Below are 27,492 nucleotides of genomic sequence, written 5' to 3'. Positions count from 1 at the left end.
CTGTGAGGTGGTTTAGCCACAATCCCTCAGACCCCTGAAGTGTCCTTTTAATAACTGTCCATCCACTGACCCCTCCCCTGGTCCTTGGCTATAAATGCCCACTTGCCCATGCTGTTTTTGGAGTTGAGCCCAATTTCTCTCCCCTGCCGCAAGACCCTGTTGCAGTGGTCCCTGTACCTATCATGATGGTTGTGAATAAAGTCTTTGGTACCATGCTTTAACAAATGCTATTGATTTTTTTTTTCTTTAACAGTTATCTTACCCAGATGTAATTTCTTCTTCCTGGGAGCCGCCATGGTCCTTCCCCTCTCCTGTAGCACTTAGTCCAATACTGAATCTTCATGATGTGACTCTTCATAATGCACATGGTTGATGCAGGGAGGAGCCCTCTCATCATCATGTCTCTTCACCTCCTCTGGCCGCTACTATTGCTGGAGTGGCTAAATGAGTCCCAGGATTAATTATCTCAGCCATTTTCAGGTTATTTATTTATTTGTTTATTAATGCTTTTGAGATGGAGTCTTGCTCTGTCACCCAGGCTGGAGTGCAGTGGTGCAATCTCTGCTAACTGCCACCTCCGCCTCCTGGATTCAAGCAATTCTCCTGCCTCAGCCTCCCATGTAGCTGGGATTATAGGCGCCCGCCACCATGCCCAGCTAATTTTTGTATTTTTAGTGAAGACGGGATTTCACTATGTTTCCAGGCTGGTCTTTAACTCCTGACCTCAGGTGATCTGCCCGCCTTGGCCTCCCAAAATGCTGGGATTACAGGCGTGAGCCACCACACCTGGCCATCATTTTCAAATAAATGATTTTTAGATAAAGTATTGTGAAGAAAAGCAGGTTGAGCTGTTAGTTACAGGAGGTGATATTTGAGCTGAGACTACAAAAAGTGAAAGAATGGACCAGGTGCAGTGGCTCACACCTGTAATCTCAGCAGTTTGGGAGGCCAAGGTGGGTGGATCACTTGAAGCCAGGAGTTCGAGACCAGCCTGGCCAACATGATGAAACCCTGTATCTACCAAAAATACAAAAATTAGCTGGGCATGGTGGCACATGCCCGTAATCCCAGCACTTGGGAGTCTGAGGCAGGAGAATTGCTTGAACCCAGGAGGTGGAGGCTGCAGTGAGCTGAGATTGCAGTCTAGGCCACAGGGCAAGAGTCCGTCTAAAAAAAAAAAAAAAAAAAAAAAAAAAGAAGGAATGAATGAATCTGGGGAAATAGCAAATGCAAAGGTCCTGAGGTGGGCATCCACTTGGACAGTTCACAAAACAAGCATCTGAGGGGCACTGGGATATGCCACCCCAAAATATGCCTCTTTGCATGTGGATTATTTTGAGTTAAAGGCCATCAAGACCAGCAGACCACAGGAAAGGCTCTAAAAACCGTTTTTATTTTGTAAAAGAAATTCACATTTATTATAAAGGAAATTTCCATGTCTCCCTCTTCCATGCAAGGAAGAGGATATCTTGTAACAACTCTTATCAATGGAAGAAGGTACTGACTTATTTGCATAACAAACCTTCCTAAAGAACCCTTGTTTACCATACTTTTCCTGGGCACCTTCTGCTGAGGTTTGAATACGCCCTCCAAAACTCATGTTGAAATTTAATTGCCATTGTGTAAGAGGTAGGACTGTTCAAAGGTGATTAGGCCATGAGGCCTCCACCCTCAAGGATAGATTAATGCCATTGTGGGAGTGGGTTGTTATAAAAATGAGTTTGGCCCTCTCTTGTTCTGTCTCTTTCACCCTCTCTTGCACTTCCACCCTCCTTCCATGGGACAACGTAGCATAAAGGCCCTCACCAGATGCCAGTGCCATGCTCTTGATTTCCCAGTCTTCAGAACCATGAGCCTGATAAGCCACTTTTCTTTATAAATTACACAGTATGTGGCATTCTGTTTCAGCAGCACAAAATAGACCAAGACACCTTCCCACAACATGCCTCTCCTGCCCAGAAGCTCCAGGCCTTTTCCTTTGTGTCAGCCTAAGATGATAGATGAACCCAAGTTCTGACCCCACTTTGGGTTATTCATTGCCAGGTACTGCCAATTAACTTGTTTTTCTCTTGCCTGCTTGAATTGTCTTTGGCTGGTGTAATTAGAGGCGCCCTAGCTGGAGACCCTAACATGGGCCAGGGAAAAGATTTTTTTCCTTCTGCAAATAACCAACAGTTGGATTCAGCTTCATCTTCCATTTTAGCAACGAAACTGCCAGGCTTCAGAACAGGCAAAATAGAAAGAAATTGGGCTATGCTTTTATTTTATATAAAGCTGAAAAGCAGGTTTACCCTTCTAAGAGAAAGGATTGTTCTGGCAGCCTGGATCAGAGCAGTGACCAGGCCAGAGCATCTACTAACCTCAGCATCAGGGAATCCCTGTTTTAGACTGTCCTCTACGTCTCTTCTCTTTTTGGGAGGTCATTTTTAAAAAATCACTAAGAAGGGATGGATGCTGGTTCTGGTTTAGTTACTATTGTAGTGAGCTATTCTGTGTTGTTGGAGATAATACATTACCTTTAAAGTTCTTTTATCTGTTTTTTGAGACAGGGTCTCATGGTGTTGTTGCCCAGGCTGGAATGCTGTGGTGTGATCACGGCTCACTGCAGCCTCGATCCCCTAGGCACAGGTTATCCTCCCACCTCAGCCTCCCAAGTAGCTGGAACTACAGGTGCATGCCAGCATACTCAGCTAATTTTTGTATTTATTATAGAGATGAGGTTTTGCTATGTTGCCTAGGCTGCTCTTGAACTCATGGGTTCAAGCCATCCACCCAACTCGGTCCCTCTAAGTGTTGGGATTACAGGCATGAGCCACTGTGCCCAGCCTAAAGTTCTTTTAAATAGGTATTTAAGATTCGAACTGTAGCAAGTCCCCTGTCGTCTGCCTCAGAAAAAGAGATGAAAGATGTCTTGTGAATGGATTAAAATTCTGTGGGACTTAGAAGTGGGGTGTGGAAAACAGATATTTTTGGTCTGCTAGGCTTAAGCTTCTTGAGGACCTGAAGAGTGTGTCATTGATTGCTGACGAAATGAGTGACTCAGAAGCACCGCCAGCCCTTGAGACTGCAGGTGTGGAGGGAAAATCTCTCTGGGATCCCAGCAACGCCACTGGCAGATCTGTGCTGGTCAATTTCGTGTTAGAAAGGAACACAGACCCAGGCTTTCAGGAAATGAAGATAAATAACAAATGCATTACTTTTGAGAGGCTGGTAATTATAAAGCACAAGGGAATAAAGAGCCCACCAGCTGGAATGACACTGTGGAACTGATGCCTTCCCTTCACTGGGGTGTGTCAACAGATATTCTTCATGACATTAATGATTTTAACACACTGACATTAAAGGAAAAAGAATCCATGAGACCAGAGTGATACTAAGAAGAAACAAAATGGAGATGGGGAAGAAGGAAGCCGTTTCTCTCTACAGGATGCCAAATCAATACAGGAGATTTTGAGAACTACTGGACAGCGGCCACAGGGGAACAGGGGATTCACTGCATCTCGAAACCTCACCCTACACTTTACCTTTATTAGCTATAAAAGGGAAAAGGGATTTGCAATGGAGAGGTATGGCAGACTCCAGCCTCATGAAGTGATGCAACTTAGCATCGCCACCCGGGGGACAAACCCACACTGAGTCTGATTCAGGGCACCAAGAAGGACAAACATCACTTACTCTGCTGTAACATAACGCAGTATATTACACACTAACATATGTAGTATATTACATTTCCTAGTAACAGTACAGGTTTCTAGGACACTGTTTGTAGAAGTGCAGATAATACTTGAGGCAGTTTCCCAAACTTGCAAATAAAAACTCTTGACAGGGCTTGTGACTAGCACATTCCCAAAGCCCCAAACCCAGAATTCCACCTGCTTAGTGAGCACCTCCAGGGCATTTTTTTTTTTTTTTTTTTGAGACAGAGTTTTGCTCTTGTTGCCCAGGCTGGAGTGCAATGGCACGATCTCGGCTCACTGCAACCTCCATCTCCCAGGTTCAGGCGATTCTTGTGCCTCAGCCTCCTGAGCAGCTGGGATTATAGGCACCCATCTAATTTTTGTATTTTTAGTAGAGATGGAGTTTCACCATATTGGCCAGGCTGGTCTCGAACTCCCAACCTCAGGTGATCCACCTGCCTTGGCCTCCCAAAGTGCTAGGATTACAGGCATGAGCCACCGCACTCGGCCATCTCCAGGGCATATTTTCACTGTGCAATGTGGGAATCTCTGCCGCAGGGCGGGCTGCGTTTCTAACCCAGTGGCCCAGTTCTACCAGGACTTCCCCAGTATGCAGATAGGGGCGCGGGGGCTTTCAGGGGGCCTCAAGGCATCTGTGAGCTAGGCCTAACTGCTGCTACTGAATGACTGGGAGATGAGTTCCAGAGCTGGGACGAGAGTGGGTCTGGTACCCTGCCCCAGCCCTCCCCTGACAGGAGTTAGTGAGGGACAGATGAGCATGCTAAAGAGATAGCAAACTGGTCACACCTTGGGGCCACCACCCTGCTGTCTTCCAAGTCAGAAACATGTCCTGACTTTGGGGGAGGGGGTATATGTTAAATGGGCCCACCCTGGAAGCTGTGGTGGTCACTGTGGAGCTGAGCAATGGACTGCACTCCCCGCTGCCCCATAGTGACCAGGCGGTGGGTTTCATCCAAGGGGCAGGGCATAGAAGGCCAGGCTGAGCCACTGATATGCATGTCTGCACCCCGCCACTTCCTGCTCAGTCAGTATCAGGCCCGGGATGAAATCGGCACTTAGACGCTCAGGGGTCCTCCCACCCGGTCTGGCCAACACAAACCTGCCAGCATAGTACTGAGTGGAAGATTCCAGTGCACCCATGGGCCTGGCTGTTAAAATGTCTGCCTCTCCAGAGGACAGGTTAAATTCACACTGAGAAAGCCTGGCTCTCTTCAGATGGCCTGAATTAATGTGAGAAGGATGAACACAGGATGAGCACAGCACCTGTGGAAATGGCGCTGGAAAACAAGTGTTCCCTAGGAACTGCTTCTGCGCCACCCAAGTGCGCCGGTCTGGTGTCCTCAGACAACCCAGGAGGAGTCCTCCATCTGGCCACTTCCCACCCGTTAGGCCCCGAGGGGACAGTAGGTCAGTGAGACCCGGACCCCACCAGCAAAGGACCCTTCCTTCATTCATCAGACACTGGTTCCATCTGCAGTGCACCTACTGCCAGCCAGGCACTGAGCTTCACATCCACACAAAACACAAAGACCTCTGATACAGTTCGGGTCTGTGTTCCCACCCAAACCTCATGGTGAATTGTAATCATGTTGTTTTGGAGGTGGGGCCTGATGAGAGGTGACTCGATAATGGGGTGGATTTCTCATGAATGGTTTAGCGCCATCTCCTTGATGCTGTTCTCAAGATAGTGAGTTTTCGTGAAATCTGGTTAAAAGTGTGGGCCCCACCCCTTGCTTCTGCTCTGGCCATGTGATCTGCTGCCTCCCACCTCGCCTTCCACCATAACTGTAAGATTCCTGAGGCCGCCACAGAGGCTGAGCAGACATCGGTACTACGCTTCCTGTACAGCCTGCAGAACTATGAGCCAATTAAACCTCTTTTCTTTATAAATTACCCAGTCTCAAGTATTTAGAGAAATGCAAAAATGAACTAATACAACCTCACGGTTCTGGGGGCTGAAAAGTCTAAGGATGGAGTGTCCTTCTCAGTGTGCGGTCAAGATGCCAGCAGGTTTGGGGCCTGGTGAGGCCCTTTGCTTCTTCCATGGTGTCTTTCGCACGGTGTGTCCTCCGGAGGGGAGGAGGGCTGCATGCTCACATGGCAGAAAGTGAAAAGCCAAGAGAGAACTCACTCCCAAAGCCCTTTCACTAAGGCATTAAACCCTCCATAAGGGTGCAGCCCTCACGGCTTAATTGCCTCTTAAAGGCCCCACCTCCCAATACTATTACACCAGCAATCGAAATTCAACACAAGTTCTGGAGGGGAAGGCATTCAAACCCTTGCCTCTTCTCTGAACCCATGGGACTTGCCCAGCCGGCCAGCCTGCCTGGGCTCTGACTCCTTCCTCACCCTGTGTCTCCACGGCCCACAGTTCCATCAAAGCATGCTGCTCTCCACTCCAGACTCCCAGTCTCGCATTTCCAAGAATCTCCCCTTTCACAGCCCCTCAAATCCAAATCCTACAGCAAATGCTGGAGATTCTATTTCCGTCCTCTCTTGTCAGGACTGACAGTGTCAGCTGGAGCCCCTGTCCTTTGGGACGCCTGTGAAATGGTCCTGAACACCTCAGGTTGGACCCCCTCAATATCAGTTTGGGGGTGTCCCTGATGTCACCCACTGACCCTAATGTTCTTCTCGGCGCCTTCAGTTTCCACATCAACACAACTCCTTATGGGTTAGTACAATCCCTTTGAAAAACTGGCAGTGTTCACTAAACAAACGCCTCCCTATGACCTAGCAATTCTACTCCAAAGAAAACACCCAACAGAAATGAATACTTATGCTCACCCCAAGGCATGTACAAGAACGTTCAGAACAGCCCTATTCAGTACAGTCCCAAACTGGAAACGATGCAAACGTCTATCATCACTGGAATGGATAAATACACTGTGGCATATTCACATCAACACAAGGATGAGTCATCTACGACTTTGCTCTCCCACATGGATGAATAATGCTGTGTGAGGGACCAGCCCAAAAGAGCACATCCTGTTCCCGGAAGCCCTCAGGTGTCAGACCTCTACCCTGTTAGGAAGGAAGTGGCTGAACCTCCCGCTGTGTGCAACTGGAGGGGCTGTGAGGAGTGGGGTCTGGAGAAGCTCTTCATCGCTGTCTGGTGTATACAAGTGTGAAAGTGCACTGCGGGCACACTTGGCAGCCACCCCCTTGTGGGCAGCGTCTATGGGTGTGGTGGACCTCCCCGGACCTGGGCCACGGGCCTGCAGGGTCCCACATCCCACAGTCATGGGTCTTCCACTGTCTTCCCTACCTTATCCAATGCCTCTTGGCCCTCCCCACACCCAACAGGGCTTTAGGTCCTTCGTTAAGACCAGTGGTGCCAGCGACACCCAGGCCTTCTCCACAAGCTACAAGGAATCTGCCCAGCAGCCAGTCTTCCCAGGAGGAGGCCAGGAGCCACCAACTCAGGACTTGACTTACTTTTTTTTTTTTTTTGGCGCGATCTAGGTTCATCGCAACCTCTGCCTCCCAGGTTCAAGCGATTCTTCTGCCTCAGCTTCCTGAGTAGCTGGAATTACAGGCGCCCGCCACTGCACCTATCTAATTTTTTGTATTTTTAGTAGAGAGGGGGTTTCATCAGGTTTGCCAGGCTGGTCTCAAACTCCTGACCTCAGGTGATCCACCCACCTCGGCCTCCCAAAGTGCAGGGATTACAGGCATGAGCCACCACGCCTGGCCATTGTGTTTTGTTCCTTGTGGGGATGCACAACCCTCTTCCAACCCGTGGCTACTGCTCTTGGGGTCCTGTTGCTGGGGGCCCTGCAGTAGACTCCACACAGGTCCTCCTGCCTCCGGGGCCCCTCCTCAGAGCCTCCACAGGGTGCAGACTCCACTCCCCAGATGGAGATCTGAGCCCAACACCCTTCCTGCAAACCACTACCTCATAAGAAAGACAATAATCCTATACCCCCACCCCAGACCCCTTCCTGGCAGGTCCCCAGGCTGGGGCATGGGCAGGGCAAAGACAGACTTGAGGAGGTGGCCAGGGTGAAAGCAAACACTGGGCCAAAGCTAGTGGGCATCCTGATGTGTGGATTCCGAAGGGACCAGGTGAGCAGGGAGCAGTACTGAGGTCAGCGAGGCTGGAGGGAGACAGAGGAAGCCCATAATCAGGGAGCTTGGGAGCCACCTGCTGGGCAGGGAGGGGCTGTGAACACCAATCTGGCACTCTCAAGCCCTTCCCCGCCTGGCTCTTGCCCTCCTCTGGCCCATCGGTGTTTCCCTTGGGAGTGGTGTGGGTCCCCACCTGGACTCATCCTGGGGAAGCTGCCTCCTGGAGCAGGTGGGATGCTGGAGCTCCGCAGGGCTGGCCTGGTTCACTGTGAAGCCGCTCCTGAGAGCCTGCCTAGTGCAGAAGTGCCCCGAGCTGGCTGCTCTGCCTGCCTGAAACGGGGCACCAAGCACAGGAGCCTCTGGATCTGGTAACCCCACTGTTTTTGTACGGCTCTCAAGCTAGGAATACCTTTTACATTTTTAAATTATTGAAAAAAAAATCCAAGTAATCATGGTGTTACAATGATATGAAAATTGAATTTCAGTGTCCATAAATCAAGTTAGGACACAGCTTCTCTCATTCATTTACGGTTGTCTAAGGTTCTGTCACCCTTCGACAGCAGAGGTGAGCAGCCAAAACAGAGACTGCACGACCTGCAAAGCCTGAAATATTTACTGGCTGCTCTTTACGAAAAGAGTTGGCCATTCACTACCCTGGATTGTGGACCTCTGGGCGAGGAACCCACGTCTGTAGCGCTGCCTTGCACATACAGGCTCACAGGTGAATCCTTATGAAGGAGTCCCATTGGTTCTGTATGCAGCATGCCAGGCAATAGGGTGCTTGGGAGGGGAGGCAGGCTGGCCTGGGCAGGAGGATTCTTGGAGGCTCCTTTAAAATTCACTACCTCACTCAGGGTGATGCACATTAAAACTCAATGGATCCAGGTTTGGTGGCATGCAGCTATAGTTCCAGCTACTCCAAAGCTGAGGTGGGAGAATCACTTGAGCTCAGGAGTTTGAGTCCAGCCTGGGCAACTTAGTGAGACCCTATGTTTTAAAAAAACGACAACAGCATAATAGGATAGCAGTACTCCCCCCAGAACAGTTAATATTAAAATTACAGACAGTACCAAGTGCTAGCATGGATGTGGAGCAACTGGAATTCTCACACACTGCTAATGGGAGAGTAAAATGTTATAGCCGTGTTGGTAGGTTCTTATAACCGGTTATAACCAGTAGGTAGGTTCTTATAAAGTTAAACATTCACATGCCATATGACCCAGCCATTCTGCCTTTAGATATTCATCCAAAAGAAATAAAAACATATGCCTATAAAAGACTTGCACAAGAATGGTCACAGAAGTCTTATTCATAAAGCTCCAAACAGGAAACAGCCCAGGGGACTATCAACAGGCAAATGAAGAAACAAAGTGTGGTATATTGAAATAATTACTTACTATTCAGCAATGAAAAGGAATGAGCTGCACGCATCCACCTGCATGAATCTCACAAACACCATGCTTAGCTGAAGGCCAGACACACAAGAGCAGACACTGGACGATGCCATTTACATAACATTCCAGAACGGGTGACAGTAATATGTCATGACGGACACCAGACAGGGGCTGCTAGAGTCCAGGGGCAGGGTACTCGTGGAGTTTTCTGGGGTAATAGCAACATTCTCTATTTTGATAGGGGTGTGAGCCACATGGGTGCATGCATTTGCCAAAATGACTTGAACTGTACACCTAAGATCTGTGTGTCCTATTATATGAAAATGATACCTCAATAAGAAAATATTCTTAGAAAAACATTCACTAGGTCAAGGTAAAACCCAGAGAGAGCTAGTGACTCATGACTCCATCAGGCAGGTGATGTGGTCACTCTGGGCCTTGCAGCAGCAGGAGGAATTCCAGCGGGGGCTTTGAGCCCAGTGTGATTTGTCCAAGGGAAAGTAAAGGAAGGCTCCTGGCGAAAGCCTGTTTGCTCTGCCCAACCATTTCACCTCGGCTGTTTGGCTTGGGTGGAGTCCAGGCCAGGCACACCCACTGAGAAAACAGAAGAGGATCGCTGGCTGCACTAGGAAATGCCGGGGTGGGGGTGTGGAGGAGGACCAATATCCCTAGTGTGGGAATTTCAATTCCTTCCTTTTTACAGGCAACCTCCCGCCACTCAACAGGTGGCTGAGGGACCCCCGCACCAGGGCAGCACCTGCTGGACTTGGGTTCACCAGCAAACGAGTAGGTCTGATACTCCTCTCAGGGTCTAAGGTGAGACAAGGACAAGACTGAAAAGAGTCTAAGGTTTGAAAAGACAAGGGAAGGTCATCTGCTCTCAGACAAGCATGAGCTTTACCTCAAGGGAACTCTCTGGAGGAAACCTATTGTTTTCAGACTGTTGCCTTCTAGAGTTCGAGTCTTCATTTTTCAAACTGCTTTACTGAGATATAATTTTTATAGCAGAAAGCTACCTGTTTAAGTGCACAAGTCCATGGTTTACTGTATATTTACGGAGTTGTGCGAGCATCACTATAATCTAAGTGTTAAACTTTTTCATCACCCCCCAAAAGCCCTGAGCACCAGTCACTCTTCCTTCTCCCCTACCCCAGCTCCTGGCAACCACCAACCTGTCTCTGTGGATGGGCCATTTCACATAAACGGAATTATACACTACGGAGTCCTTTGTGTCTAGCTTTTTTCACTTTAGCATAATGTTTCCAAGGTTCACCATGTTGCGGCATGGGTCAGAAATTTAATTTTTTTTTTTGAGTCTTGCTTTGTTGCCCAGGCTGGAGTGTGGTGGCACAATCTCGGCTCACCACAACCTCTGCCTACTGGGTTCAAGCGATTCTCCTGCCTCAGCCTCCCAAGTAGCTGGGACTACAGGCATTTGCCACCATGCCCAGCTATTTTTTTTTTTTTTAACGACAGAGTCTCACCCTGTCATCCAGGCTGGAGTGCAATGGCACGATCTTAGCTCACTGCAACCTCTGCCTCCCGGGTTCAAGCGATTCTCCTGCCTCAGTTTCCCGAGTAGCTGGGATTACAGTTGCTCACCACCACACCTAGGTAATTTTATTTTTGTATTTTTAGTAGAGACGTGGTTTCACCATGTTGGCCAGGCTGACCTCTTAAACTCCTGACCTGAGGTGATCCGCCCACCTCAGCCTCCCAAAGTGCTGGGATTACAGGCGTGAGCCACTGCACCCGGCTAGAAATTCAGTTCTTTTTAAGGCTGAATACTATACCAATGTCTGGAGAGTCAGTAAAAAAAAAAAAAGTCCTTCGAAATCTCTTAATGTATAGAAAGCTGAAAACCCTGGTTTATATTATACAGGAACTCTCATACACTGCTAATGGGAGTGTAAATTGTTACAGCCGTGTTGGAAAATGGTTTGGTAGGTTCTTTTTTTATTTTGAGACAGTCTCACTCTGTTGCCAGGCTGGAGTGCAGTGGCGCAATCTTGGCTCACCGCAACCTCTGCCTCCTGGGTTCAAGCAATTCTCCTGCCTCAACCTCCTGAGTAGCTGGGACTCAGGCACACATCACCACACCCAGCTAATTTTTGTATTTTTAGTAGAGACAGGGTTTCACCATGTTGACCAGGATGGTCTTGATCTCTTGACCTCATGATCTGCCCGCCTCGGCCTCCCAAAATGCTGGGATTACAGGTGTGAGCCACTGCGCCAAGCCCAGTAGGTTCTTATAAAGTTAAACATTCACATGCCATATGACCCAGCCATTCTGCCTTTAGATATTCATCCAAATGAAATAAAAACATGTGCCTATAAAAGACTTGCACAAGAATGGTCATAGAAGCCTTATTCATAAAGCCCCAAACAGGAGACAGCCCAGGGGACTATCAACAGGAAAACTCTCCCTGTTTTTTCGTTTTTTGTTTTTTTGAGAGTTTTGCTTTGCCCCCTAGGTTGGAGTGCAGCAGCATGATCTCGGCTCACTGCAACCTCTGCCTCCCAGGTTCAAGTGATTCTTGTGCCTCAGCCTCTCAAGTAGCTAGGATTACACGCATGGGCCATCATGCCTGGCTAATTTTTATATTTTTAATACAGACAGGGTTTCACTATGTTGGCCAGGCTGGTCTTGAACTCCTGACCTTGTGATCCACCCGCCTTGGCCTCCCAAAGTGCTGGGATTACAGGCATAAGCCACTGCATCCAGCCTCTCCCTGTTGCTTTATTTATTTATTTATTTGAGACACAGTGGCGTGATCTCGGCTCACTGCAACCTCTGCCTCCCGGGTTCAAGCGATTCTCCTGCCTCAGCCTCCCGAGTTGCTAGGACTACAGGTGCTTGCCACCATGCCTGGCCAATATTTGTATTTTTAGTAGAGATGGGGTTTCACCATATTGGCCAGGCTGGTCTCAAACTCCTGACCTTGTGATTTGCCCACCTCAGCCTTCCAAAGTGTTGGGATTATAGGTGTGAGTCACCACACCCAGCCTCCCTGTTGCTTTAAGGTAAGTCCTTGCAGATCTGTGAGCTTGGGCATTTTAATTTACAAAACCATGCGATCCCTGGCTGTCCTCCCTGGTAGGTCTGAAGGAACCACATCTCTGTGCCAGTTGAACACTCGACCCTCTTGGACGCTGTATTTAGAGCTATCCTACCACCCTGTGCTGTGCCATAAAACTTGGCTGTGGGCTCTTCTGACCTCTAGAGAGGTTTCTTGAAACAGGAGTCCTTATAGGGGGATGTCTGCTTCTGAACTATGTAAATCATGTGGCAGGTAGTAAGATTCACAAGGCTGCACTTAAGCTCTTAAATGGAAACCTTTATCCACTGAATCAATAACAGGAAAATCATCAGAGGCTGTTAAAATGATAAAGGGGCAGTGAGGCCTAGAGGGAGTTATTATTTCTCTCAACTGTGTAACTATTTTTGTAAGCATTACAAGCACACTGTTATGGAGATGGCTGATTCTTCAGGGGAGCACCTGCCTTTGAGAATGAGCACATGGCCTGATGTGATCAGTAAACATTCCTCTGGAAACACTTCCCACTTTGGGAGGCAAGGTGGCCCACTGTTTTAGGTGTAGGAAGCCTGCAGAATTGGGTCTCAGTGGGTCCAGGTAAGTCCTCAAGCTCCTGCAGGCCTGCTTCTCTCTCGGTGGCAGGATGGAGATGCACGGTACCTGCCTTGAGGCTGAGCATTCAGTCTCTGACCACACGACACACAGTCCAGTTTGCACTATGCCTGACACACAGCAAGCACTCCATAAACACAACTACCGTTATTCATTTACAATTAAGGGGGAGAGAGGTAAGTAGGCTTACCTGACCGTGATTTTCAAAATCATTTTCAAGGCGAATCCAAGAATCTGATGAGTGTGAAGACACTGGAAGAACCTGACTCTAACCTCTCATTCACGCAGGCTCCTTTCTCAAGCACCCCGATGCCCACAGGTGAAGGGGCACATCCCAAGGACGAGCCCACCTTAGCCCTGGACATCGTTCATTGTGTGAGTGAGCAATGCTTGAGTGAGAAACCCGACAGCAGTGTCCCCATAACTTCCGCTGCCCCTGGAGCCACACGGCAAAAGCCAGTGTCTGACAATCCTCCAGTAATAGTGAAGACACCTGTCATATTGCTGTCCAGCCAAAAGCTCCTTGTTGCAGGATGAACAGCCCCAGTTGCTTCAAACATGCCCCACATCTCATGGCCTCCACACAGGTCATATTAAACACCTCTACCAGAGACTGCACGCCCAAGTGTGGCTCCTCAAAGACCTTGCCGGGGGACTCTGCCACTGATGGCTGTGACCCACGCGCTCCTGAGAGCTCCCTCGTGGAACTGCCTCATTTCTATTGTCATCCTTGATTTTTTGAGATGGAGTCTCAGTCTTGCTCTGTCACCCAGGCTGGAGTGCAGTGGCGCAATCTCTGCTCACTGCAACCTTCACCTCCTGGGTTCAAGCAATTGTCCTGCCTCAGCCTCCAGAGTAGCTGGGACTACAGGCGTGCACCACCAGGCCCAGCTAACTTTTTGTGTTTTTAGTAGAGACGGGGGTTTCACCATGTTGGTCAGGCTGGTCTCGAACTCCTGACCTCGTGATTCACCCACCTCAGCCTCCCAAAGTGCTGGGATTACAGGCATGAGCCACCATGCCGGGCCATCATCCTTGATTTTATCCAAAAATGGTATTAACCTAGTCTGAATATCACATTTGCCTTTTTTTTTTTTCTTGAGACGGAGTTTCACTGTTGCCCAAGCTGGAGTGCAGTGGCACGATCTCGGCTCACTGCAACCCCTGCCTCCTGGGTTCAAGCAATTCTCACACCTCAGCCTCCCTAGTAGCTGGGATTACAGGAGCACACCACCATGCCCGGCTAATTTTTTTTTTTTGGTATGTTTATTAGAGACGGGGTTTCACCATGTTGGCCAGGGTGGTCTCGTACTCCTGACCTCAAGTGATCCACCCGCCTCGGTCTCCAAAATGCTGGGATTACAGGCGTGAGCCACCATGCCTGGCCACATTTGCCTTCTGACGACTCTGAAATGGTTCTAAAAATCAAATTCACCCTGCAACAATGATTTGTTGTGCCTGAACATATTTAAAAATGTTAAGGTAGGGTGCAGTGGCTCATGCCTGTAATCCCAGCACTTTAGGAGGCCCAGATGAACGGATCACCTGGTCAGGAGTTCAAAACCAGCCAGGCCAAGACTGTGAAACCCCATCTCTACTAAAGATACAAAAATTAGCTGGACCCAGTAGCAGGTGCCTGTAATCCCAGTTACTCAGGAGGATGCGGCAGGACAATTGCTTGAACCTGGGAGGTAGAGGCTGCAGTGAGCCCACACTGCACCACTGCACTCCAGCCTGGGTGACAAAGGGAGATTCTATCTCAAAAATAAATAAATAAATGAATAATTAAAAAACAAGGCCAGGTGCAGTGGCTCATGCCTGTAATCCCAGCACTCTGAGAGGCTGAAGTGGGTGGATTACCTGAGGTCAGGAGTTCGAGACCAGCCTGGCCAACATGGTGAAACCCCATCTCTACTAAAAATACAAAAATTAGCTGGGCGTGGTGGCACGTGCCTATAATCCCAGCTACTCGGGAGGCTGAGGCAGGAGAATTGCTTGAGCCTGGGAGCCACAGGTTGCAGTGAGCCAAAATGAAAATCGTGCCACTGCACTTCAGCCTTGCCAACAGTGAGACTCTGTCTCAAAAACAAACAAACAAAAAGTTAAGAAACTAAAACTATAAAAATACCTTTTGGTTAACTTTTAAAACTATCTCTGTGGAGAAGCCTTCCTAATTATGACATGAAACTTAGAAGTCACAAAAAGATAAATTCTGAACACATTGTATCACAATGGGCTAATTTCCTTAATAAAGATCTACAATTAAAAAAATGATGATAATCTTATAGAAAATTGGCAAGGGATATGAACAGATGTTTCACAGAAATACAACTTAGATATACCAGATGAATTAGATCCATGCACATTAAAACTATCAGTTATCATTTTTCTAAATCTGCCAGAATGGCAAAGATTAAATTGGCTGTAGCTGTTAGGACATGGGGGAGGCCAGCACAGATGCTTGTCCAGTAGGATTGAAGGCAACGTGGCGACGTCTGCTTATGCCCTGAAACTCACTGCTCTGTGGTCCTGCCATCCAGACACGGGCACTGCAGGACTGAGGCAGCTCAGTGGGCAGCAATGGGTACTAAGTGACATGGCGTACGTGGGCTGGGGTGGCGTTGGGGTGCGTTAGACCTGTCTGAGCTCGTCAATGCACACATCCTCTGAGGGAACAGAATTTTCAAGCAATCCTAGTTTGCTTCTTTTACGATGTGCATGTGTAGCTATTTTTGACAAATGAGAGCCTACTTCATTATCACAAAAGACACTCAGAGAGAAATGACTTGCATAATTTGCCGGGCCCAGAAATATTCCATGACTTATTTGGTGCACTTTTGGAAAACTTCCAGTTGTTTGCCTTTTTCAGGCATGAGGTCACTGACCTTCTTTAAATGGACCAAATTGATTTTGGCTTTACCTTCACGCGTTTGATTCTCAGCCTCCGGAGTTCTTTAAATATTTAAGCTAGTGGATATTACAGAAGTAAAGGTGCTGGCGGGGACCCAGCCCAGGCCGGGGTGGTGAGCGGGGAGGATAGGCCTTGTCATGCGCGCCAGAAGCAAGCTTCCTAGCCCTAGTCCTAATGCGACTTTTGACTCGTTGAGGGACCATCTCTCCTGCTCTTTCTCAGCCTGTGTCATACGCTGACCTCCAGACCTCTTCCCCAAGGTTTACGTTTTGAGGAGACTGCTAGGCAGAGAATAGCTGGCTCCAGTTCTCTGAGGGGTTCATTCCTGTCCCAGGGTCTCCCTCCAGCCTCCAGGGTTGGGGCCGCACTGGTGTGCAGCATGGCCATCCTCCCTTCGTCCCTTCCCTGAGTGCCCTGCAGGCACACAGCTGCTCAGACCTCAGGAAGGTTTCTGCCCAGACCCCTCTCCTGCCCCTGCCCACTGTGAGGCCCGGGCTCTGGGAGGGAGGAAACTGTTCCTCTTTTCGTCTGTCCTTTCCTGCTCTGCGCAGGCCTCTACCACATGACTCCATCAGCATTCGCTGCGCCCTGGGAGGCCCTAGGGCCAGACCCTGTCCTCCTGTCACAGTTGGTTGCCGGGGCTTCAGGCACAAGCACTCAGGGTATGGGCTGGTCTGCAGTTTCCCTGCCATGCAACACCTTTGGGACGCTTCCAGACCAAAACCAGATCCTTGCTGAACACAATGACGTGCAGACTTGCAGCTCACCCGAGGTGATGTGCCCAGGCCTTGCCTGGCCATGCTGTGGGTTGCTGGCCCGGCATGGGAGGAGCTCTGTGCTCAACAGATGCTGGGAGGGCTGGGGCCATTAGCCAGACCCTTCACCAGCCCCGGCCCCCAGGGGCCCTCCACTGCTGCGTCCTCAGGAGGGACGTCGACAGGACTGGAAATACATCACCCTGTTTGGCAGTTTTTCTAAGCTTTAGTAAACAGGGATCTCAGGTGCCAGGTGGGCAAGTACTCCTGTCACTCAACGAGAGGAAGCCCAGAGGAGAGGAAGCCCCTGTCAACCTTTTATTGGTAGTGGAACACATGAGGTTCAGCTCGTGCCGGGCACTGTACATTCACTGAAGCAGCGGGGCGGGCTCGGCCCTGGGCACCCATGCCACACTGAGCAGGACGCATGGCTCGGGGCTCACACTGTCCATGGAGGAGGTGGGGTCAGCCCGAGGTGGATGGATTGTGGCCCGAGACACCGAGAGCTTGGTTCTGGGACTGTGGCTCAGCCGACCCGCAGCACAGCTGCATCTAAGACATGGCCCTGGCTAGGCAGCAACGGTTCACAGTAGCGATACATTCACAGGACACAGTCGGTGTCCAGAAAAGGGGGCTCAGAACACAGTTTCTACACAAGCACTTGGCACCCACATGACAGAGACGTCACTCAAGCAGCACAGCCACAAATTGTTTACAGCAGCTCACGCCTGGCATCGCCCATGCTGGGAGATTCCCTGAAGAGTGGGCACTTGCCATCCGTGAGGAGGTGTCTCCCTCCATCATTAACCCCAAACCACACAGGGTGTGAGGAGAGCAGGCCTCTGGGTGAACTCACACATTCATACCCAAGGAAGAGGCAAACACGCTCAAGTCCAGAGTTGCCAGTGGTGCCGCCCAGACCCACTGTCTCAGGGGTGTGATGGCTGTCCCTCGGCTTCCCCAGAGCAGCCAGGACAGCCTGCACCACCTCCCAGACTCTCGCAGGAAGGGGAGATCTGCCCTGGGGAGGCAACTGACGGGCTGGGAGACAAGACTCCCATTGCAGGGACACGCATGGCAGAAGCCACAGCCCCGCGGACGGGGCACAGGGATGGGGTAGGCAGGGAACCATGCTGCCCCTCAGTGTGTGCCTGTGGTTCTGTCCTGGTCCTGCCCACTTGGAGCCCAGGCAGGCAGGGGGCATTGGGCAGGGCCCAGGTCCAGACAGCCCTCTGGCCAGATGTTACTGGAAGAGGCTGATGCCAGGGCAGCACCAGGCCTTCTGCAAGTCCCAGAGTCAGTGTGCAGAAAGTGCCACCACGGCCTGTACTGTGGCTCCTCAGGATGAAGTCACGTCCAGGACAGGAGGGTTTATGCAGACACTGCTGACGGGGACAGGGGTGGCTCGGCCGCTATGAGGCTGGACTCTTCTGTCTGTTCAGGGAGTCGATGTAATGAAAAATGGCCCCCAGAGCCCAGCTGGTCTCAACATTGTCAATTTTCCGAGTGAGCTTGAAAAGACAGAGAGGGAGAGGGGACCATCACGCAGACAGGAAAGGCTTGTGCATCAGAGGCTGTGGCTCCTTGGAAGCCAGGGATGGGCTGGGGGACACAAACCCAGTAACTAGAGAAGTGGTTCCAGGCCCCTCACTCCATAAAGGGGCTGGGGTGTGCCCCGAGGGCACCCTTACCTTCAGCACTTTGCTCCTGGGAAAGCCGAACTCCTGGAGTAGCAAGCTGACGTAGGTGAGGTCCATGCACGCAAAGGGGCTGCTCTGTGGCTGTGTCTCCAGGGTCCGACACACTGGGGATGAGACACATCCCTTCAGGCTCCAGGTGACTCCCACCCAGGGGCGGAGGGGCAAGTGCAGACCCCAGTTCCACCCACTACAGGCACCCGCTGGCTCCGCACTCCGGATTCACAGACAAGACTGCAGCTGAGCGCAGAAGGCGCCTAGTGCACAGCACAGGCAGGTGGGCAGCAACCTCGGCTGCCACTGGGTCTGGGCTCCAAGGGGACTTCACACCTGGTGTTAAGGTCATGGGCCAACGTCTCCCAAGCCACATTTCTACATCTAAGACCCTGGACACCTCTCCCAGGTGTCAATCTGAATAAAACGTAAGCTTTCTGGGGAAAGAAAACACCAAAACCAGCTCAGAACAATCCACTCCTGCTCTTTGAGGAAGGTCAAATCCACCAAGAACTGTCCTGGGATTATGGCTCAAAGCCTTTTCCTGCTGTAGTTGTGGATACCCAGTGTCCATGGGCACAACTGGGAAAATGACACAAAAGCTTTAAAAAAAGCCACTTTTGGGGGAGGGGAAGGGTAGTACTTTTTCTGGAAAGATGTACAAAGTTCAGCTCTTTGGATCCACACATTGGGAAGGGCAACCAAGAGCAGGAGATGTTCGCCAAGGCTTGGTTGCTGGACCAGGCATGAAGGAGACGGTGGAGGGGCGAGGTGTGTGGCACAGGTTCTGCTGGGCTAGTCGCCTGCGACCCCGGGGACAGCCCTCCACCCCACATCCCAGGCTCCACTCTGCAGGGCCTCGGCTTCTTAAGGGTTGTGTGACAATCATGAACTTACTGGGACATCCCAGGGGAAATCACTCTTGGGGTTACCCTAGTAGCAGTAAAATGGCATCAGAGGAAGTGGAATCGAGGGACCCAGTTCCTTATGACCCCATGGGGGTGGGACGAGGACGGTGGTCCTTTCTCAGCTGGGGCCGCCAAGGCCCCAGCCTGTGGCCACCGTTTAGGAGGGGCTACTCCCAGGAGAGTCCGGGCCAGCGCCTGCGTCACGAGCACCATGCACCTGCTGAGGCGGCCCCCGTAGCATCACTCACCGTACTTGGCTGCGATCTCAAAGTCCCCCACCACCAGGCTGCCTCTCTTCTCCGCATCTGTGGGGGACAAAACACCCAGTCTGCAGGAGCACCGTGAGGCTGGCGATGCCACTGAGACACGAGGCTGGCACGGGGAACGCCGGCCTGAGAGCCCCAAGGCACTGACTGGCTTCTGAGGCAGGCCCTCCAGCTGTAGACGGCCACTCACATGCTCTGAGGGCAGCTTCTGGGTGATGTGGCATGGGGTGGGCTTGGGGGCTGAGAGGGTTACCCCACATCCCAACCCTGCAGTGTCGCCTGAGAAAGCTCACCAGGAACCCAGGACCCCAAATTGAGTAAAATTTTAAGTTAAGAAAAATAAAAGTAGAGAAATTGAAAAGTTTCCGGAAGCCATAGCACTGAGCTCAGCAACAGTATTCTGGTTTCAGTTTCCCAAATGTAGAAAACAAAAAAAGAAAAGTTATTGAAAAATAAAGTGAGGGGTGGTTTACTGGTGGCCTTCCACCTTGACCACCCATCTTCCACCCAGGCCAGTCAGCGGTAGCTTTGTCAGCACAGACACCCACCGGAGGCCGTGGGGCCCAGAGAGCCAGCACTGTGTTAGCTTATTTAAAACGGTAGTGTTCTTATCCTTACCACAGGCCATACATTCTGATGTTCTCCCCATGGTAGTGACTCTGTAACCCCCTCCAGAGTCCCCACACAGCCTGACCACCACCAGCCTCAGCAAACTCTGAATACCCTTTTCCGCCCTAATCTGGCTTCCTGGGCTGTGCAGGGTGAGTCGGAGAGACTCCACATTCAGTGAGCTGATCCCTCCCACGGGGACAGGGCAGCCACCCGCAGGTCACAGGAGGCCTCCTGTAGCCAGGAGACAACGTGGGCCAGTGCAGGGCAGGACCTGCCTTCTAGCAGGAACTGGAATCAACAGCAAGTCACCAGCCACGAGGTTTTACTGAAGGGCTCAAAGAACTGATCTTTTCCTACTCAGGACGAGACGCCTTCCCAAATCTACTTCTGGCCTCCTTCCAGGATGTGGCAACAGGGTTGCTTGCCAGACACCGGCCCTCTGCCTTGGGGAGCACACGCCCTCCACGCCCGCCCCCCACCACCCCCCGCCGCCCCGAACTTCCTGCTCAGCCCATCCGGGCCCCCTTACCTATGAGGCCCACACCAGCTGCAAGGTCGTAATAGTAGGAGAAAGCATAGAAGTCCACATGCTTCACTTCCTCCGTCCTGTGCACTCTGTTCCGAAGGACCTCTGACACTCTGGCAGCACACAGCTCGTGCAGGCTTGCCACTGGGGACAAGCACAAGGCTAGCAGTCAGTGGGCTCCGAGCACCAGGCCTCATAGCTGCTTGGGGCCCCTCCCAGGGGACTTGAGACCCTGACCTGAATGGTCAGGAAAAGGCAGGTCCAGAAGCCCCTAAGACCCCACCCCAAGTTGGGGCTGCTCCCCACACAGGTCCAAAGCAGCCCTCAGGAGCCAGGGCACTGTTGGTCCCTGGGCAGGGAGCAAAGACTGTGGGCACGAAGCAGCCGCAGACCAGGACTCTGAGGAGGAGGCTGCTGATGCCTGACACCAGCCGGCCTCTGGCCTGTCGGGACCATCTGCCCTGCATCCCCCCTCTGCCAGGCCTGCGTCCCACCTCCTCGGGAGGCCTGCACCCTCCCTATGTCATAGATAAGGAAGCGGAGGCCCAGCTCACTTGCCAAGCTCCCATGGCTTAGGGGAGAGCAGGAACAGAGGACCCCAGAGGTCAATGGACCATGTGGACATCTGAGGGCACCTCTACACCCCACACCTTGACCCGGCTTCCTGGCTTTCCCAGTCTGCTCCACCAGGCCCCGTCCTTCCGAGTGCTTCCAGGGTTCCCATGGTCCATAGACCCACGCTCCGACCCTATGATCTCATTTCCTCCTGCTGTCCCTCGCCAAGCCACACCACCTCCTCCTCGTTCATTAAACACAGCAGCTGCCAGAGGGTCCCGGTGTGTGCTGTTTGCCCGGCCTGGGGTGCTGCTGCTTCAGATCTGTGCAGTTCCTTTAAACCTCCTCCTGTCTTAGATCCCATGGTACCCTACGAGGCCATCCTTGGCTGTCCTAGTTACAGCTGCAATCGCCCTCTCAGACCCCCACCCCCATGTTATTTCTCCCGGAAGGCCTTTCCGATGAGCTTCACGGTCTGGCTCCTCCTGTGGAACGCAGCTGCGCACTTCTGCTGTGCCTGATGCGGCCCCCCAGCACGTGCACCAGTGGGTGACTGAGTTGGAGGGACCTGTACGGTTCCTGAAGGCATGTACTCCTCATGCTGAGTGCCCAGTCTGGGAGTGGTGTTTGAACATTTCTCTCAGAAGAAACTGCAAGGGCACAGAGCACCAGAGCCTGCCCAGGGCCAGTGGACAAGAGTGGGCTCCATGGCCTCGAGCAGGATAGGTAGGAGCAGACCCTCCCTCACTCCCTCCCAGCACAGCACAGAGTGCCTGGGCTCCCAGCCCCAGTCCTGCATCTGAGCCCCGAGCTGGTCCAGTCCTTCCTCCCTGCAGGCCTGTTAGGAAATCAGCCCTCAGGAGGAAGCTTCTGGTGACAGTCAGGGGAGTGTTGAGCAGAGGCAGAGGGAAGGAACCAGCTCTCAGCACAGACACAGGCCCCTGCAGCTGAACCACCTTCACTTCCAGGGCAGGTACAGGCTCTTCAAGGAGAGGTCAGGAGCCTCCTGTGGAGCGTCCCATGGGATGTGGGAAAGGCAAGGGGGAGAGGAGGCCGCCACTCTCTCCCGCAGAACCCAACAAGCAGCAACCTTCCCCATACCTGCTTTCTGCCCCGAAACCCTGTATGTGACTTCTGCGTGTTCCTACTCTCCTTTGAAACTGGGAGACAAGCAAGGGCTGACCAACTCCTTTCCATCCTTAGCTGAAACAGAGATTAAAAAGGAAAGAGAAAGGAAGATATATCACTGCCATGGACTAGGGCTCAGCCAGGAGTCATGGAGGCCCTGGCTTGACACTGGATGGGGGAACCTGAGTGGCTTCCAGGTCCACTGGGAAGGCAACACCTCCCTGGGAAGCGGCAGCAAAGCCTCTTTGGCCAGGAAGCACACGGCTGCCAGGACCATGCCCAGCCCACGGCCCTGGGCATGTTGGGTGCCAGGCACTGGGCCAAGGGCTGTTCAGTGAAGTATGACAACAGTCCTCTTAGGAGGGGAGCCATCATCACCCAGTCTTATAGGTGACCAAGGCGGTCAATAGCTGGTAGGTTGGTGGCAGGGCCAGGACAAGTGCCACCAGGTGCCACCATGCCTTGAATGGAATCTGCTGCTCCAATACACACAAGCTGGGGGCTCAAAACCAGCAAAGGAAGCGTATTGGTCCCAGGGCTGGCCCCAGCATCGTGCTCGAGGACGGCAGGCTGCTGTCCCACCAAAAGGTGCTGGTCCCATCCCTGGACTCTGGCCTGGGCCTGCTTTCCTTGATGGAATGGGCAGGAAATGGTGACCTCAGGGTAGCCTTCCTTTTCTAAAGCCACTGCAAAAGCATCCCAGGCTGCTCTGCTGGGGCGAGGCCATGTGGAAGAGCGCCCAGGTCTAGATAGCCGCCCAGCAACAGGCACGTGCACAGACCCAGTCTAGACAGCTGCCCCAGCCGTATGCACTTGCACAGACTCCCAGGACCCCAGTGGGGGGTCTAGACAGCTGCCACAGCCATATGCACCTGCACAGACCCCAAGGACCCCAGCGGGGGGGGGGGGGGGGGGGGGCGTCTAGACAGCCACTACAGCCACAGGCATGTGCACAGACCCCCAGGACCCCAGCGGGGGGATCTAGACTGCCACCACAGCCACAGGCACCTGCACAGATCCCCAGAACCCCAGCAGAGGTGCCACCCAGATAAGCCTGTGTGATCAGCCATGAGATTCTAGCCGTGACTGCTGTTTGCTGTTCTTTCACTCTACTTGGGGGGTCTGTTATGCAATAACCAGTAACAAAACAGAGAGACTCATTCTCCTGGGTCCTCATAGCCACTTTGTACAGCCTGACGAGGAGACCTTCTTGCTGCTCTGCTGGGTGGGAGAGGACTCAGTGTCTGAGCTGCAACTCCCTGGGAACCACAAGGGGCAAAGAGGTACCTGGCTTTTCTCATTGGCTAAATAATAGGTGGTTTTTGGCCCCAGAATAAGGGCTGCAGGTGTTTCTGAGACATAGACATGGTTTTTGTTTGCAACAAAAGAAATACCATTATGAAGATAAACACCAAGATTTGAAAGAAAGAACTGAAGTAGGGCATGCATGGGAGAATGAAAATTCCAGTTGAACAACCTACTCTGTCAGATACCAGGCCCTTGGAAGAAGTGGGCAGGGGTGCTGGGCCAATGGGGCACTGGGGGCTGAGGTAAGGGCATTTGGCTGGAGCACACGTGGGCGCTGCTGAGCGCCTCATACACACATCAGACACTAAGGCCTTGGGAAGGCCTCTGTGGCCTGGTCAGTTCCATCAGGGAAGACAGGTGCCACCAGCCTCAGGGCCGTGCCCCCGACCTGAAGCAGACCATGGCATCCTGAGATCTCCTAAGTCCATGCCCATTGTGATGCCCATTGTAAGGAGCAGAGGCCCTGGCCCTGATGCAGGCTGCGTCCCCAGGCCAACTCCACATCTCAGGAAGGGCCAAGTCCACATTTCATGACCCTTCGCAGAGCAAGGGAGGAGGGATGTTCTTGCAAGGCTGGAATCATGAGCGAGAGAGAAAACCTTTCCCGATGGCAAGAGCCCAGCACCCACCCCATGGCCCTCCTGTGCTGTCTGAACAAGGTCCTGTCTTCACATCCCTAAAGCTGGCTCCCAACATAGGGAATGAGTGTGCAGTTCCCTGGTTCCCTCAGTTTCAGCTCAGTGCTTCAGAAGGGATTTCACCAGCATCTTTTAAAAAATAACTTGGGGCTGGGTATCGTGGCTCACGCCTGTAATCCCAGCACTTTGGAAGGCCAAGGCAGGCAATCATTTGAAGGCAGGATTTCGAGACCAGCCTGGCCAACATGGTGAAACCCCGTCTCTACCAAAAATACAAAAATTAGCTGGGTGTGGTGGTGCACATCTGTAGTCCCAGCTACTGGGGAGGCTGAGGCATGAGAATTGCTGGAACCCGGAAGGCAGAGGCTGTAGTGAGCCGGGATCATGCTACTGCACTCCAGCCTGGGTGACAGAGCGAGTGAGACATTGTCTCAAAATAAAGAAAGAAATACTTTGGAACGTGGACAGGTACACCACCACCCTGGGTTCCTGCCCCATCAGGTTGCCACTAACAAGGTCTGCAGCACAGCCCTCCACTCGCATGCCCTGGCCTGGCCGGGTGCCTAGTGTGCAGCGGGACAGCAGTGGGGTGGAAGGGAAGGAGGGACCTCTCCCCCAGGGCCAAGCTGCCACCCTCCTGAGGGGCTCCTCATTCCCACTGAGAATGGAGGGCAGAGGCTGCAAGAGCGGGCCCGGGGCAACATGTCCACTCACCAGGCTGCCCCTCCACACCGCCCAGGATCGCCAGGCGTGCCGACATCAGCCCGAGCCCGAGGTAGCTGTGGGAACGACACCTTAGTGAGGGCAGCTGCCATGGCAGGTACAGGGCATGGCAGGCTCACCTCTGAGACCCAGCCTGAGTGGGGAAGGGGGAGCTTGCAGCAAGGCAGTTAGTGAGCTTCTTTGCTCCTTCTAAAAGCCTCTTTCTGTCAGCTGAGGAAACTTAGCTAATTAATTCAACACACGAGGGCCTATCATATGGCAGGAGCTCATCCAGGAGCTGCAGACACTGTGGTGAGTGGGACTGACTCGACCCCAGTCTGGGATGCTCCCACTTTGTAACAACAATTGACTGAAGCCTGCACATGGCAATAGGTGGCCCGGAACACTCCTGTGCAGCCCTGGTTCCTCCCACTTCTCAAACCTTCTCCAAAGCAGAACAGAATAAGCACACAAGGAGGAATATGCTATACTGTAGACAAATTAAAGGACAAAGGAGGACAGAGGAGGTGGGAGGAGGAGGAGGAGAGAGAGATCTGGGTGGATTCCCAGCACAGGAACACCAGGATCTGCCATCCATGACCTCAAGAGGGCCATGTGAGGCCCCAGGAGCTACATACCCCCCCCATGGTGCCTCCCCATGCCTATTCCCGAAAGCAGACCTGTAGGAATAGAGTTTGTAGGTCCTGTTAAACATCCGCAGTGCCGTCAGGTAGCCGGGTGGGGAGGCCTGCAGGGTGCCCTGGGGAAGAACGAGGGTAACTATGCTTGCTGCTGGTCTTTCTAGAAAATTCTCCTCCACCCACTGAATTCATTTGAAAGAAAGGGGATGGTCAGGTGCAGCCAATTAAAGGAGCTGTTCACTAGGTTGCTGGTTGCGAGACAGGAGCAGGCAATGAGGAGCCAACATCCCAGTGAAGAACGGTGCCTCCTTCCCACAGGCAACCCCTCCCATGCTGACAAACACGGCACAGCCACAACGACGATCATATCAGTACCTACAAGCCCACCCTACCATGGAAAACTACCCACAACAGGAGGATGAGTGGGTGAGGAGGGAACTGTTTTTAGAGCAGCAGACGCCTCAATGGGAAGTGTTTTCACTGAAAAGGTTGGAAGCTCCCTCCCAACCTATGAATTGGACGAAATCTTTCTGCTCTTGTTCCTTTCGGAACCCTGAAGGGGAGGGAGGCAGCAAGCACTTCACACCCTCTGGCCCAAACGTTTCTAGTTATTCTCTAATTTATCACCCCTCTAAAGACCAAATTTCTGTTTTTGGCTTTTTTCCTGGTGGAATTAAAACTCCAAGCCAGAAGCATCATCTGTGAGTGAGTCCAGCTCTCAGATGAGGAAATGACCACAGGGGTCCAGAGGCCTGGCCAACCCCACCCCGCAGCACCTCAGCAGGCCCCACCCTGCACCCCCATGCGGGCGTGGCCTCGGGGTAGGAAGAGCGTGTGGTCGGCAGGGGCTCCTTACCTCTACGCGTGGCAGGAAGGCAATCTGAGTGGATCCTCCGCCCAAGTCCAGCATGCTCCCTCCTGGAGTTTTCAAGCTGCCTGGAGCACAGCAAGCAAAAACAGCACAGGGCATTAGTAAGACGGCGAGAACAGCAGAAAAGCCAGGGTGAAAGCCAGGCCCTCAGGGGAAAGAAAAACAAGACACAGAAGTAGCTCAACTATTGACAAATCTCCATTTAAGGATACACTATATATCTAAGGGACAAGAGTAATGGCTCCACCAGCCGTGGTTTAATTTGGATCCTGACGGGACAGCACGAACCTTCAGGGGAGATACTGAAACTGCCGTATCAACTGGGAGGGAGCCCGCTCGCCTAGCTCCCAGGAAGAGCTGGGCCCTGCTCTGATCAGCCTGTCTCCACTCCCCAGAACATCTCAGGCGGAGGCTCCCAACCCACCTCCTAACATTTCTATCCCCCAAAGTGGCAAATGGGCAAACCTGACAGGAAACTTCTTTCCTTTCTATACGTACATCAGAAACACTGCTCTTTCCCATAATTCCAGCAAAGGGACAAAAATCCACATGCGCTAAGAAAAATGACTCCTTGTCACTTGTTTCTAAAAACAGATGTTTCCATTCCCTTTTCCACCTACAGCAGAGGAATCCAATTAGAAGGTGAATGTCGTTCACATCGCATTCAATATTGGAAGATATGACTGATTTGATTCATTACTTCTCTTAGAAATGAGAGGATGGGGGTCCTGGTGGATGTTCTGCAGGCGACAGGGCAGGGGCTGTGCTGGGAGAAAAATGCCCCAGATCTGCAGAGAAGCACCCCACTCCTAGCATCTACACCTGTGAGTCAGATGGCTGACCCCATCCATCCCCAACACCCTATGGTTAGTCAGCAACATTGCCAAACCCTGAGGGGTTATCTTAAAGAGCAGAAATGAGGCTCCTGCTCTCAAAAGGCCTGGCTGAGCCCTCTGCAGGCGTCTGTGGCGGCTAGCCTCTGTGATGCAGTGCGCACACACCTGTCAGGAAGTTGACGGTGATCCACGCCGAAACGCCTACAAGAGAGTGTCACAGGCATTATTTTAATCACTTGAGATGCTGAGAGCATAACACACAGGACCGTTAAATGACAATTTTCAGATCTGGGGAGCACGAAGGGATCACTTCTACACTACACCCAGCCTT

The 27,492-nt window shown here is 52.0% G+C and overlaps 1 protein-coding gene across 1 annotated transcript in view; it reads right to left on the bottom strand.

Moving 5' to 3' along the window:
* Positions 1-1,371: 1,371 nt before the first annotated feature.
* LOC140709655 (ectonucleoside triphosphate diphosphohydrolase 6-like) overlaps positions 1,372-27,492 on the bottom strand; it is a 46,341-nt gene continuing 20,220 nt past the window's right edge. The window contains 9 exon segments of the mRNA XM_073009040.1: positions 1,372-17,990; positions 18,171-18,283; positions 19,327-19,383; positions 20,486-20,626; positions 22,139-22,240; positions 24,826-24,890; positions 25,494-25,573; positions 26,311-26,390; positions 27,327-27,362. Coding sequence (XP_072865141.1) covers positions 17,892-17,990; positions 18,171-18,283; positions 19,327-19,383; positions 20,486-20,626; positions 22,139-22,240; positions 24,826-24,890; positions 25,494-25,573; positions 26,311-26,390; positions 27,327-27,362 — 773 coding nt within the window. The 3' untranslated portion in view covers positions 1,372-17,891.

This window comes from Chlorocebus sabaeus, chromosome 2, assembly GCF_047675955.1.
Source record: "Chlorocebus sabaeus isolate Y175 chromosome 2, mChlSab1.0.hap1, whole genome shotgun sequence".
In the NCBI taxonomy this organism is placed as follows: domain Eukaryota; kingdom Metazoa; phylum Chordata; class Mammalia; order Primates; family Cercopithecidae; genus Chlorocebus; species Chlorocebus sabaeus.
This window is presented reverse-complemented; position numbering and strand designations above follow the sequence as displayed.